This window comes from Charadrius vociferus, unplaced genomic scaffold, assembly GCF_000708025.1.
Source record: "Charadrius vociferus isolate BGI_N301 unplaced genomic scaffold, ASM70802v2 scaffold356, whole genome shotgun sequence".
NCBI lineage: Eukaryota > Metazoa > Chordata > Aves > Charadriiformes > Charadriidae > Charadrius > Charadrius vociferus.
The window spans coordinates 1,240,318-1,255,845 of NW_009648717.1; the positions used below are offsets into that span (position 1 = coordinate 1,240,318).

Genomic DNA, 15,528 nt, shown 5'->3' on the forward strand with positions numbered 1-15,528 from the left:
ATCACTCCTCTCATTAGAAAATTGCTTATTAGGGTTTCCCTTTTTATGCTAAGGTCTTTAGCACGATGCTTAAAAACAACCTTTAAGAAACATACGAACAGCCATACTTGCTCAGAACAAAGGCTGGGTATCCTGTCTCCAATAGTGGCCATGAGCAGATGTCTCAAGGTGAATAAAAACCACAGCAAACATATAATACTTTCCCTCAAAACTCTCACAGCATCCAACTATTTTCAACTTGGTAACTTCCTGAGACATATGCGGTTTCTCGGATTCTTCTTAGTAACCTTCAGTGAACTTCTCTTCCACAAACTTGTCCAATCTCCCCTTAAGGCTACATAAGCTATTAGCAGCCACACATCTTTTAGAAAGTAGTTCCACACACCTAATGCCCTCTGTGCAAAGAGCAACTTCTTTTTGTTTCTTTTGATCTGGGCCTTAATCTATTGATGTACCTTAGTCCTTGTATTGGGGGGTGGGGGAGGTCAGAGGGTGTGTGTCAAACCTTATTTTAACCTCAGTGCCACAGATTTTTTAATCTCAATCAAATCTTGTGTCAGACTTCTCTTTTCCAGCCTGAAGAGTCCTAGCTTACATAGCCATCTCCAATGGAAGTCATATCGCATCTTTGATCACTGATTTCCTTTGAATCTTTTTCAGTTCTTTTATATCTACTATATTCTTTTTGACCAGGACAAACAGGAACCAGAACTACACTCACGTTCAAGATGTGGGCAAAGCTTGGATATGTAGAGTGGCACAACAATGGCCCCTGTTCTAGTCTCTACTCCTTTTTCTAATGAATCTGATTTGCCTTTAGACTGCTGCTCAGCTCTTAGCTGACCTTTTCATGGACTCTCCTTCCAGCCTAATATTCCTCTTTTCTACATTTCTCCTTTGTCCTATTGCTTATCCATCTTTCAGTTCTTGCACCAAGCCTTATCTTCTACAACTTAGACAATTAATTCCAGTGTTAAGCCAGATAAACTAGACCCATGTCATTTCCACTCTCCAATAAAGAGCTTCGCAAACAGTGGTCTGTGGGCTACAACTACGACACTTCTACCCACAAAAACTACCTGGGAAAAAGCAAGTTCTGTTGGAAAAATACAGAAAGATATACCCACCAGAAAAGTCTGAAAATCACTGAGCTAGAAAATGATTTTTTTTTTTTTTTAAACTTATAGTAGACCTCCCTCTACCATTTGTTGTTACTGATAAAAGGCATTAGAGGGACACATTCAAATGATTTAGATACCGGGATTAACACAGTAATGAGCTATTTACAAAGATAAACACTTAAAAGGATCTGTACAGAAAAAGAAGTTTCTAAACCACTGAACATCCCTGTAACATACCCCAAAATTTCATGTATTCTCTAGTGAAGAGCTGGTCACCTCACAGGTTCTGTCGTGCTGAATGCTCATTTTCTGCTGCAGTGCAGGTCTTAGTTTGGACTAGAGCACAGACAGTAGCAGTGATATAGTACTGCACAAAGAAAAAATCAGCACTACAGTCTCATTCTCTGTATTTTGCTGTTAAGATTTTGCACCATCAGACCATGGCTGGCAGCTAAAAATAAATTTAAAGTCACTTTTGTAAATACAAGGAGCCTGCTCACTACATGAAATAGTTCTGCTGAACAAAACCTTTGCACTTTATCTTGAGCTTGGACCTCATTATTCAGCACGTATCAACATGATGTGCTCCAGGATCTGCATGAGGTGCACAGAACTTTTCAGAAAAGGGACTGTTTTTTAATTACGCTGCCAGATAAAGACAGGAAAAGCAGGAAACGAGAAATGTTAGAACTTGGTCCATTTGTGTTCTTTCAGTTAAAGCACCTTTAAGCTTTCTAGAAAACACAAAATACCTCAAAGAGATCAAAACAAAAACTAAAAGATGAGTATGAAAACCAAAAATAATGGCATCCACTTGATGCAATTACAGAAAACAGACTGAAAGAACAAACATCCTTTTCTCCCAGGATGGGAGAATACATTCATCAGTGAAGGACTGCAACCAATTTAAAATGAAAAGCTCATGACTCTTTCCTATGTTAACTTCTGAATCTCCAAACATCTCTGTTCCCTGTTCAGTTTTTGTTTCCCTTCCTTTTTATCTCTCTCTATCCCTTCCTACAGCTTTTTTTTTTTCCCAAATATTCCTACTGTTTAATGCACTTCCTAGCTGCAACCAAACAAATCTAAGGCTATGTACAGTTGATCATAAATGATTAAATTACAATGGCACGACTATTTACAGCTAATGCCAAGTGAGTCATGTTAACTGTATGAACTCCCAAACTTTACAGCTGTTGATGTAAAAGACATTATTTGAAAGCACCTTCATGTTTCAAACTTGTTCAACGTATAAAAATTCAAGAACTGCAATCTAAAATAAATACACCAACTTTAAATTATTTGGTGTATCTCTCTCCCCTTGCTTCCCACCCTCCTTAAACACAGATCTTTATCGAGAGACAGGCTCACTGCCTAACTGTATATTCACAAAACAAATACAGCCTGTTGTGCAACTGTCTGTAAATTCTTTTATAATTTATTATGAATGATACCTCGCAATGGAACTCAAGGAAAATACAGGAAGGAGAGCTTTTCCCTATGCCCACTTGTCTTTAGCACACATGTACCACTTTCTGCATGTTGTCAATTTTCCAACTATTCCCCATCATTTTCATTGGTCACTGATACAAAAATAGAAGAGAGAAAGGCAAAAATAGAAGAGAGAAAGTAATTTTTGGAAAACAGAATACTTGACTGAAAAAAAGAAATTAAGAGTGGCTCTTAAAGCTAATGTTAACATTAAAAAAATCTCCTCAGCTTTCTGGGTGATTAGACTCCTTAAAGAAACATTTACATATTCTTTTCATGCAAACTGAGTTCAATGCAGACACAGCCTCTCCAATAAATTCACAGACACGAAGAAAATCAGCAACTTGGCTGCTGCTTTTTGTACACAACTATCACCTAATCTGTTACAGGTATGTTAGAAGTGTATACCACAAGTTCTCCTTGGCATCCAAGGAACATTTTTTGAATAAGTTTACTTCTCACATACATACCTCCAGCTAATGCCTTGATCGTTTCTGCAATGTCTAAGCATAAAGTACAGTGCACAGCAGCGATATCTAAGGATGATTCTAACAAGTTTAGAGGCAGATTGGTGGGACTAATAAGTAATGGACATCACACCCACATTGGTTCTAAGAACCAAGCTACTATTTCTTCACAGTGCCGCCTTTACAGAGATTGCTATAGTCACATAAACTCAAAATTTTTTAGTTACATATTGTTGGCATTTATCAGAAAATTTCTTTTTTCTGAAAAGCAAGACCCACAGCTCTTATTAACACCAGGGACATTGGCCATGCTGTAGCTCGGAAGCAAGCCAGATGCAGGAATCCCTCCTATCCCCCAAGGAGGCCACAGGCACCTTACTCCTCTTTGGTGCAAAGGCAGCACTGCCAGCCTACTCACATGATTTATACCAAGTGAGAATATTTGCAATGCAGATTCCATCCAACTTAACCAACCTCCATTATATAAATCTTTGTACTCTCCCTGTTTGAGAAGTTTGCAGAGGGAAAAGAATTTTTGCTCAGACTGCAGAGGGAAAAGAATTTTTGCTCAGACCGCGTTAGAAGTCAACTTATTTTGTGTTTTGTTCGAGGGTTTCTGGGAGAGCAGAAAGATTTTTCTTGCCTGATTACCCTTTCACTACTTACAGGTGTACTTCAGGGACAGGCTTAATGCGCCGTCTAATCTGCAGTCCTTTCTTTGTTGCTTAGCACAGAGATCAGCATTGTAAACTAAATTTCTGACATAACCAGCTCAAACTGTCCACAAAAATTCCTTCAACAACACTGACAGATGGGAATTGACTGCCCTGAGCATTTGATATGATATAGCAAAGACTCATCAAACTGCACAAAATAAGATTTTTTATTCCAGTATCTTTACAGCCATGGGAATGTCAGTTTACATATGGTCTGTCTATCAAAAGACAGACCATAATTTTGCTTTCTTTTTGCTTTTCCTTTGCATTTTTTCATTTCTTGTGGGAGGGGTAGTTAGCCTGATGCCATCTGAGAGTTGCCAGGCATACAAAGAGGGCTGAGCTATGACCCACCTAATTCCTGGTTGCCTGATAATATCAGGTTTCTTGAGAGAAACATGCTCTCAGATGAAAGAAAAAGCTCCCCTAGTTAGCAACCAGGTTAAATTTGTGCTCGTGCTTGGACCAGCACCTTCTGGCCTTAAAGAAGGAAAGTCAGAGGAAAGCCTTGGGGTGCACACAACCAAACCATTAAATTAGAAGACTCTTTTATTGCCCACTCATTCATCCCGAGTCTGATGTCTCTCTTGCTGCTCTGCGCATGGAGATGGAGACTTACTAGTGATGAAGTTTGACAACCCACATCATGAACTAGGGATTGTGGACAATTACGTTGAAAACCACAAGGTGAGGGACAGATGCAACAACAAACCCAGCATTTTCCAAGCACAGGGATGTGCCAGACCTTCCTGATGCAGAGCCTTGCAGTTAGAATGACTACAACTTGCCTAGGTCAGCTACAGATCTAGAACAACAGACCCATACAGAATATATGCAGGCCATACGGGTTGGCACCTTCCCTGAAATTCTCAGGGAAAAGTATACAGAAGGTAATGCTTGGACTCTGTGGCAAAGGCAGACTGCCACAGAGAGGAAGATGAGTCCTACATTGCCTTTTAGTACTCTCTGACATAGGCAGCATCTTCCAGTATCTCCACCTGCAACCTGCATGGAAGCATTGGGGTAACAGAGTTCCACAGTTACGAATATGGATGCTGGCAGAAACTACGGGGACTTAGACATTTTCTGCCACCTCCTGTGCTGCCCTTCCAACATCACTCTCTTCATACAAGAGGGAGATGAAGCTGGTAGTTCCTGTACCAAATCAATTTGACTCACTCTATCTCCTTCTTACTCAGGTGGAAGCCAGTCATATCTAACAAGGCCATGAGAAAGAAATTACACCACATTCATAAAACCAAACAAGCCATGAGGTGGTATGGGGACAGTATTTTACTTTTGCTGCTGAGCTTCTTGAGGGCAGCTCTGCTCCTAAATTTCACGGGGCATCAGCTGCAATCAGTGCCTCTGAAAGGAAGAAGCTGCCATTCCCACAAGGCATATGCAGTCCTGGGTCTCAGCTGAACATACTCAGCCCAAATGCATTGAGACATACAAACTAAAGCTCTGAATTTTCTTCAGAGAATCCACTATACAAGCTGGGAGGTCTGGATGGCACCCATTTATTTCCGTTTGGACTGATACAGCCACAGAAGCAGTCTGTGTGAAAGAAGATATGTCTGCTGAGGAAAAGAATGACAAGTCTATTTCCATGCTTAAGGACTGCAAAGCTGCTTAAATGGTTACAATGAGAGATCTGTGCACTTTGGCACAGTGAAGAATTGAGTTTTAGATCATAAAAATTTATAAAAATGCGTATTTGAACTAAACTGGTATTTACTCAGCACCAAAATAGCCTGAGGGTTACACCTGCATACTCAAATTAATTTTCAAGTGCCTCTTTTGCTATGCAGGGTATTTTATGTTACAGTTGTACCACACTTACATAACCTACTTGAAATGTATTTCCCCTCGTTTGGAGTAACAACTTTCTGGAGACGTCTCACAAAGTCCAATTTGGAAAGAAATTAAAGGGAAGAGCCTTCCTCACATACTGCTTCCTGACTACCATACAGAATACCTGCTGAGCACAGATCAAGCAGGTCTCTCTACCGATTCCTGAGAATGGGTTAAAACACATTCAGCTGTTAATAAATGAAGGCTTATATAAAGCCTTTTAATGTCTTCATCAGTGAAAGCTCTATATGAGTTACTGTGAAGTGCTTTTAGATAGATCTCATTGACAGTGGAGTATATATATGTACAGTGCAACACAGAGTGGAACGGTAATCACAGAATCAGAGGGGCTAGGCACAAGCACTCACCTAATCTCTGTCCCAAGCGCTGTTAAACTAAAGCGTTATCATTCCTGACAAATGCGTCTTCTTAAAGATACCCAGCAATTGCAACTCTATTCCCCATCTCCTCATACACACCAGTAGTCTACCCCAGCACTTCACTACCTTCATTCTTGTCATCTTTGCTGCAATTCAAGCTTTTTACTTCTTGCCCTAAACATCATGGATATCAATAACAGACTGTTCTCTTCCTCACCAAAGTCTCTTATAAGCTCCCCTGAAAATCTCTTCTTCATATGAAACAGAAACAGTAATTTCAATCAGTACTCCACGGCAGGTTTTCTGAGCCTCTAATCATTCTCACTGCCTTCCTCTGGGTTCTCTCCAGTTGACCCCAGTCTTTCATAAAAAATTTAGTATAGCAGTCTACCTACAGCCACTTCAAGCCTAAACCAGGCATAAGGATGACTTCTAACATTCTGTAGGACAACAATGCTACCTAATCTGACACTGGGTTATGTTCAGGCAAATGTTATGAACTGATTAAGATCTTTTATTCCATTAAAACTGGAACAGTTGTTCTACGAAAACAGGAGTAATATGTATATGCATTATGAAAGACAATAAGCAAACTACGCAATTCAAATTATTCTGTGAAAAGTACACAGTCGGCCCAGGAATCAGCAGTACTGTCATTATCTCTCAGTCAGGAGATGTACAACTATGTACAACAATCACAGTAGCCAACTCTCTGTCATCCTGAAGCTGCCCTGAAACACCTTTCACAAAGAGTTTTCACGAGGCCATCCTGCTTGTCTGACGGGCTAGATGCTTGGTCTAGTTTTTCCTGACAGAAGGCTTCCAGACTGTGGTCAAACAGCAGCTATGAATCACTTTATAATTATAAAGAGCCCCAAACCATCACAGGTTAATCATATTATAAAAAGTCACTTCCATCCTGTGACAATGGTTTTAAAAAGTTTGAGGACAACTGGCTGCACTTCTCCACCTCAAGGTTTTCTTTTTTACAGGCCATGAAATTCCTATAACCTAAAACGATAAAACAAAACTCTGACCTTTGTACTTACCCTTCTCTTTGGTACTCCTCATCCAAATTTGACAAAAGCTGGGACCCAGCCACAGACAGATCAAGCGCAGCTAAAGGTAGATCTCGATAAGCAAAATTAACAAGCTGTACAGGAGCAATGCTTTTGGTCTCTTCTTCCACTTGTTGCGAAATTATCTCAACTTCTGAAACACCACCTTCTATTGTAGGCCTGAAAATGCAATAAGCAAAATAAAAACATCCCTCTCTCTAAACACACATACATATAAACAAATATAAATAAATAAAGAAGCAAGCAAACGAAAATAAGTTAGAGACAAGAACTTCACAGAATCCCAAAAAGCCAGCAACTTAAAAGGTTGTTACAAGGTCATTGAGGGGACAGACCAAATTTCTCCAAACTTGTCTTTCGTAGATCCCGCTGCAATCAACAGAAAGTTCGCAGACAAAGAACAGTATTTCACTCTGCTGAATCTGCTTTAAAAGCACTAAATATAAATGGACATGTTATAAACAAACAGGGAAACAATGCATGAACCCAAAAGCAAAATATTTGTGCAAAACAGAAAAAAGGCATGTAACCATGCCAACTAAAAACTCACTGCTTTTTAAGTTAGATCAGTGAGCAACAAATAGCTAAACTTATTAATCATTATATACAAATCAACTGTTAATTAATGGATGCAGTTTGACCCCTCTTCCACTGTGGGTCAATATTCAAATAGTTTTGTTGAATGGCAACTTTGTTTCATTCATCTAGAAAGGAACATTCTTTTACAAGTTATTTCAAAATAATTCTGAAAGGAGAACAACAATTCAGAAGAATTATGGACTCCTCTATAAAAATTATCTTCGCTATCCTTACGTACAGCTTTTAAATCTGAATTTATATCCTTCTACCACCCCACTAACATTAATGGGAACTCCATGCAGGTAAAACCAGAGTCTGAATACATACGTATCTTTCACATTTGTAACAAGATACTACTTATCTAGAAACTCAAACTTTGTCAGTCAGCGTATTATCTAGTGCATGCGAAGGATGACTTCATTGTAGGAGAAAGCTTGCAAGTGAAGCCCCAGCAGAGACTGATCCTTTGCGGTAGCCAGAGAAAGCTGCTTGCTCCATTTCGTTCAGAGTAGGTGCAAGCATAAACTTCTCTAGCTTTCATTCAGGGGAGCTTGTTGAAGAAATTTCTGGCTATTTGTCAGAGGTCTTCAACAGCAGGTTTGCAGATATTCTTTTTCCTTAGGATATAGTTAAAAAGTGCTTAGCACCCAACTTCCCTCTGTTATTTGACTACAAAAGTTGCATCGGTGGTTTTGTTTTTAAAGCAGCTTATTAAAATCTTCCAGATATTCAAGCAACTTGAGTAACAGTTCATTTTTTCCCAGAAAAAAAATAAATTACTTAGAAGAGTTCTTAACTCATATATCTTGTAAGTCTAAGGATGTGGGTGAAGGAACTAAAATTTTATTTGAAAGATATATCAGAGTCTCACCATTAGACTAACCCTTTTGGACAGAAAACATTATTCCTAAATTAAAAGGAGCTAACTGCTGCCAGCATTACACAAGAAAGTAATTTTAAAAATCGAAAAGTGCTGTTATATCTCAAGTATTTGGCAGAGATATGACACAGCTGCAACTGTGTCATACTACGGCAGAAAGCAGAGGTAAAAGGAAGTACTGTTTGAACAACCTAAAGGCTTATTTTATTTTATTCTTTGTCTAACTAATAATAGAAAGTAATGAGAATCTTCCGTTTCCAACAGAACTGTATTCCTCTGTAAACAATCTGAAATTAGAAGCCCAAAGGGAAGAGCTAATTTTAGCAAGGATTTTCTTTCTTTGATTTTCCCCTTTAGTGCCATCCTGTGGTCATTTACCTTTACAAGTCCAAGCTCGTTCAGTTTTGCCTGAAAGAGCGTACAATGATCCAATTTCCAGTATTATAAAGGAAAAAGGAAATGGGTTTGTGCATCCTTCCCTCTCCCAAGAGGGAGGATACCTTCTGTATTCTTAGACAAACTAAATGACAGACATTGTCTGATTTGACTGAAAAGAAAAACAAACCAACAGCAAACAGCTTTGGGGCAGGTTTGGTGGCAGGAAGGAAAAAAGGCAAACAGATCTAAAGATAATACGACATACTAGTTTTCAGCCACTGGCTGTTAGTAACACATCTGACATGCTTACAACAGTCATGGTTTTCTTCTCCTAATTCACACTCTTTTAGACAACTCACCAAATCCTACTACTCCTTCTCAAAATGCCAATTTTTCCTTCCAGTAATAGTGATAGAACCCTCTTGATGTCACAACATCTTTCTTCTACAGGCAGCAACCTGTTCCCTTCTACTTAAAATAATTTATAACTATTCTCACATAGTACTTACTGAGGATTGGTCATGTTGGAGGATGGGACCAAATCAGCAGTGAGTCCAGTATTTAACTAATTTCAACTGCTCTGCACAGTTCTAGCCTTCCAAGATTAGGTCTCTGTGAGAAGCAAAACAAAGTTATCTAAAACACAGTTGAAAGAACTCCAAAGGGCTGCTTTGATGTGTGTTGTCATGTTGTGAGTTTGTCTAATAATTTTATTTCCCCCATGATTCCTTTTCAAAGTGGTTTTGTTCCAGGTTAATTCCTCCATACTGTGGGTGCTGTAAAGTTACAGTGCATTTACTTGTACACATGGACACTTGCTCACATATATACTTCCATAAGAACACAGGTCTTGCTTTAAACTGCTAGATTGTTGAGAAAGATAACCAAGATCAGAGGACGGAGTGGATTTTCAAAGAAAGCTCATGGCTTCAGGAGTGAAAATTCTATTGGAAGCCAATTGATTTATTTTTATTTTTTTTAAACAATATAATGTACTTTGAAGAGATGAGCATTAGCTTTGTCAACAAAGTCTGGGGTTTTATTCTCCATTTTCCAATTTGAACTGTGTTCCTGACTCCCTTTACTACTTTAAAAAGTCTCTTCCAAAAATTAATTCATGTTGTCAGACATTCTAGATGGGCTGTTATCAACATGATATTGATCAACAAAACCCACCAACACATTTGGAAAAGGGCCCACATTTGCTTCTGGCAAAATCTCCATTTGTGTTGTACCTGGATCAATGCATGGCAACCAGAATGTAAGACAACAAGCTTGTGAGAATGAAAGCTACTGATACACAGGTTTACGTAGCTTGAAAAATATAAACTGGACAATACTATATAAGAAATAAAAATTCTTATAACAAGATATCATGAGAGACTTTGGCAGCAACTGACAAGATTATATGCTAAATAATTTTTAAAAGTAACACAAAAACATACTCAAATTTTAATTAAACAGAAATAGTCATTGGCAAATTAGACTATTACTGACAACAATACCAAAAAAAATTCACGATAATGAAAAATGCTTCTTATACTAAACTTTATACTAGAGTCACTTACTGAATTGTTAGTATCAGTCAAATATTTACAGTGGAGTCATATATATAGTGGTGGTTTTGGCAGTGCTAGGTTAATGGCTGGACTCAATGATCTTAAAGGTCCCTTCCAACCTAGACGATTCTAAGTAGCAACAGTATGACCCCAAACAATCACTTGATACTAAATAATAAAATTGAACTTACATCTTTCGTAGAGCCATTTCCAAGGCTTTGTGTCTTGTAACCTTACAATAATGTAAAACGTAGTCAACGCACTCTCAGATTTTCCAGGTAATGTGCCTGGATATGCAAAAAGAAAGGGTCTACACTGTTACCACCCTCCTCAGGTAGATAGGTCAGCCAAAAGCAATTTAATTATTCATATGAAGAAGTGAAATATGAAAACAGAAAAATACACATATTTTAGAAAAACACACACCCTCTATTTATCTACAACCTTGCAATACTTCTAAAGTCAGAGTAAGAAGACAACTTTTTTTTCAGATAAACCTTCCCTGATACAGCAGAGACTTGACTCAAGATCCATTTAATATCAATAGGAGTCTCTTCCCTGGCCTTCCTAGTCCTTGAATTATTTTATTTATTATATCCCTAAGGTAGCAAAATACTAAAACGTTTGCCTAAAATTATGCATATTTAAATCACACACAGAAGGGATTTGGTGAATCTGTACCCAGCACAGCTTTATGATAGCAATTGTTACACCTACTAGCACAACAAACCTAAAATACAACTATCAGCTTTGTTTTGTGATGTTAGCTCCCTAACATCTCGGTTTTGGTTGACCTTTTACAACACTTTAAAAAAAAAAAAACAACACAATTTTTCAAAAAAATTTTACCCAAATCAATTGTTCTAAGCACTCAGCCTGAGAAAACGGTTAAGGCATAAAACTCTGCACCTGTCTTGTGAGACTGAGGAAACTGAAAACCCCGCTATACTTGCATTTGCAGACTTGGAGAATAAAAGATAAATGGGGACACAGCTGATTTTGGAAATGGGAATAAAACGTATGCAAACTGGCCTCGGAGGACAGGCAGACAGATGTAGATATGGGAATTTCTTAACATAATAAAAAAATTCACCATTTATTTGGGAGACAGCACAGTGCTAACACTTGCAACCTCCCTCCTAAAGGGGGTTTAGAAAACAAAAGAATGACAAAAAATGTACAGCTAGGTTTTAAAAAATTCTTAGTTTTTAGCTTAACCTCAAGATTTTGGGGGAACTTAAGTCATAACAGTGGGTCCAGCAACACTGCAGTTCTTTCACATAGAACACAAACATGAAATATTTGCCCCTCCAGAATACAGGCTCAGTCTCTTTTTTTTTTTTTTTTTAAAGCTGGAAATACACTCACATTCATACAGAATTTTGTTTTACAACTCAATCAGACCTAACCAGTAGCAACACCAATAAGCCAGATGTGGTCCCTCTTACTGGAGTTGGCATCTCTACAGATAGTTTTCTCACCACCAGGACCGAAGGAGCAACTTGCAGCCAGGCAGCAAGGTCTTCTGATAGCTCTGGTGGCTCCACAGGAAGCAGAGTCCAACTCGTCTTAGCTGAAGGGATTGTCGTCACCATGACATATGGCGCTCACAAAGGCGAGACGAGAGTAACGTGAAAAGAGACCTGAAAGGAGACAGAGGGAGTCAAGTCTCCAAAGGACTCACTGGAGCCTTCCTGAGAAAAACAGTGGCAAAACGTGAGTAATTTCTGGTGCAGATGACTAATACATTAGCTGATTTTATGAATTAAAAAGACAAGTAGTTAATATGTACAATAAGAGGGCAGCACAACTGAAACTTTCAAAATGGATGTAATAGGTTGCCTATATCTATATCCTAAAGGAATTACTATGATTCATGCTTCTTTCTAGGGTTTATACAAGCAACAGAAATGTCTTAACGTATACTGGTATTTTGCAGAAAATTATTCTTTCCATCCGCTCCACCTTATCTGTTACATTCAAAACTTCCTTAAGCAACCCCCACTTTTTATAGCAGCATAAACACCTTCCAACTTCCACAGGAAATTTCTGTGCAACTGAGTGGTGTTTAAAGGCAACAAGGAACAGCAGGGAGATTTAATTCTTCTGCACTTGTCTCTCACTTGCATTGCTATAGGATACAGTGTAGGCAAACTGCAATGATGTGGCAGTGGGCAACCTTTGGACGTTCCATCTACCACCCGAGAGTGGAAATCTTTTCCATACAGCCCTTTCCACACCTATCCCACTCAGCGTTCGGTAGACAAAAAAGCCTCAGGTCTTATGGTCTTATCTGAGGGAATTAGTTAATAGCTACAGGTTTTTTTTGCTTTGGGGTTTTTTTTCCCCTCTCTCTCTCTTTTTTTTTTTTTTTTTTTTTAAAGGGGGGTAGGTGTTTGGTGTTGGTTGGTTGGTTTTGGTTTTTTTTCACTTCTGGGAACAGAGACCACACAGCACACAGTACATGCTGAGTTGCCATGTGAGTATGAGCAATGCCCATTTTGTGAGAGTTCAGCAATTCTATTTGTTCTGTGGCGTGTTTTTGTCAACAATTTTCCAGGTGAGATGGCTGTAGAAGGAGCACAGTTTCCAAAATTAAACAGAATTAGTTTAAAGAAGAGATATGACAGAAAGGAAAGAATTGTCCCAAAAAGTTTTAGTGAGGGCTTTGAAGTGGCTTAAAAGAATGAAAACACTCACTGGACTAAATGACTGACATAGTGTCAGTGCAAACTGATGGGAAGCCTATTTCTGCATCTGGTTTTCTGCATAGAATCAAGTTTGTAAACTAGTAGTCCAGCTTAAGATGTGTTGGATCACAGTTCAAGTCCCAGCAAAGCTGACTCAGCTCTCCAACCCCCTGTAGCAGGCGAAGGAAGCTGCACCCAGTTCAATGAGCTCTTTCTGAGGCAACATCTTCGAAGTGCTTAAAAAGCGCTGTACTTGCCTTCCAAGCCCTTCAGCTTTCCTCTGTTCTTTGCACAGGTATTGCACACGCCAGCGCTCCTCAAAGCTTTTGCAAGGTACCCTTTTGTTGATTATGATTTCTTTCACCCCCTCCTCTGTGGGGGCACTGGCAAGCAACTGCTTCACAGTTCGTGGGTTATGCTCAGAGCCACGCGGGTTGAGAAGTGGGGTCATGCGCTACAGTTGAGCAAAGGTTCACGCTGCTGCCCTTGCCCAGCACACATCCTGCCTGAGTTAATTTGTTAACGTTTAGATCAACCTTCTATTGTCAGTCACCACACCTTGGCTGTAGCTTGCTAATAAGGAGATAAAGTCCAGCTTAAACAACACAAAGCATGGAACACAGTTTGGAAAACATATGTTAAAGTGTAGCACGTGTGTGTACATACAGTCTAAGCTAAAAGAAAAAACCAAAACCAAACCAAAACCCCAAGAGCAACTTTAAAAAAACCCAAACACCTGTCCTCCACTTGTGTGTGAAAACCATGACTTTTAGCATTGGCTTAACCACAGTCTTACAAAATACATACCACAATGTAGTGGGCCCAAGCCTGTGTGGGGAGGGAGTAGAAGATGGTTTAATTTAAGCCTTTTTCACCAAAGTCTCTACTAACTTGCACCCTGTTCAGCTGAGCTGAAGTCAAGACCATGTGGTTCAGAGCTGTTTGTTACATTTGCTTACAGTCTGAGCAGTTTTACCACGAAGCTGTAAGCTGCTGTACTAAATACAGACACTAACCGAAACATCTGAGCTTATGTACTTACAAGTAGCTACAAACCCAAGTTCTGACACATTCTTCTAACTAAAGATTCTTCCACACAGTCCCCCAGCAGCAGCTTAGACACATGGACAGGCTCACAGGTTGCATTCGAAGTAAATGCCACAGGCCACGCTTGCTGTTTGCGGAGATGCAGGTTTTAGGTCTTCTTGCCCAGCTTCTGCTGGGCCCATGCCATAGCCACACACCTGCACGTGGGCCATTACTGTGAGCTGGACCAGGAAACTCATTTGGCATTTCAATCAACAACAACATAAAATATTTTTCTTTTCCTACACTGTATTTTTTAAAAAAAGAAAAAACAACAAGCAGGATGGCATCCCTCATACAGGTCACAGTACAGCTCCAAAAATAGTTATGTCGGCAAAACTGAGAGGGTAGGGCAGTGCACCATGGGCACAGCCATGGAAACAAACACCACAGAGGAGAAATACTTAAGATCAGAAATACTCAAATCAAAGATGATGTGTCGAGCCCTGGCCATTGGCAATATTCAACTGGAGTAAGCACCCAACCTGAATATGCTTAACAGATTGAGGAAGGGATAGAAACAAAAAGGGCTTCTGTGGGGGTTTTTCATCCTTCTGTGCCATGCTGGAGCTTTTTATTCTGAACCTAGTACACATCAGGAAATGGAATTTTGTTTGCTGTGTGCAAGATAGTTATGTTCTTATTTCAGTCTATACATTAAAATTCTTATACAGTCTAAAGCTCAAATGCAAATGATGGCCACTAAGGTTCCTACTGTGCAATCCTAAGGAGGTCATAGAGCGATCCAGAAAAACAGAGAGAAAGGGAAAGAAGGAATAATTTGAAATAGGAGTAGAAGAAACACCTAACCAGACATTAGCCCAGAAGCTTTCAAAGAGAAAGGGGAAGTGTGATTTAGGGGTAGCTACATTTAGCTCTTGTTAATTAGACTAGCCAAATTTCTTTTGTGATTAACACCATTGATATCACCCTGAGGATCAGCATGAACATGATTTGATCACTCATCTCTACTAAGGCACATCGCATTTCTCCAAGAACTCAAACTAGGTTCCCTGGGATCACAACCTGACAATTCTGACAACTGTTTTTGTTTTAACCTCTGTGTGAGAATTTTAACTAGCTCCACACATCTACATTTAGAAAGTTTTATTGGTACGTATGTCAAAAGTGCCTCCCTCAGAAATCCAGCAACCTGCACTTCTGAAGGGGAAACCCTGAAAATCTCCTGCAGGAGTGGTCCCCGCACTTCCTTGCCTCACTTCAGGTTGAACAAAATTGTTTTTT

General features: G+C 39.3%; 1 protein-coding gene across 1 annotated transcript in view; it reads right to left on the minus strand.

Moving 5' to 3' along the window:
* LOC104287942 (chromosome unknown open reading frame, human C15orf27) overlaps window positions 1-9,471 on the minus strand; it is a 65,088-nt gene extending 55,617 nt beyond the window's left edge. Inside the window, 2 exon segments of the mRNA XM_009886677.1 lie at window positions 7,082-7,270; window positions 9,458-9,471. Coding sequence (XP_009884979.1) covers window positions 7,082-7,270; window positions 9,458-9,471 — 203 coding nt within the window.
* Between the last annotated feature and the right edge of the window lie 6,057 nt (window positions 9,472-15,528).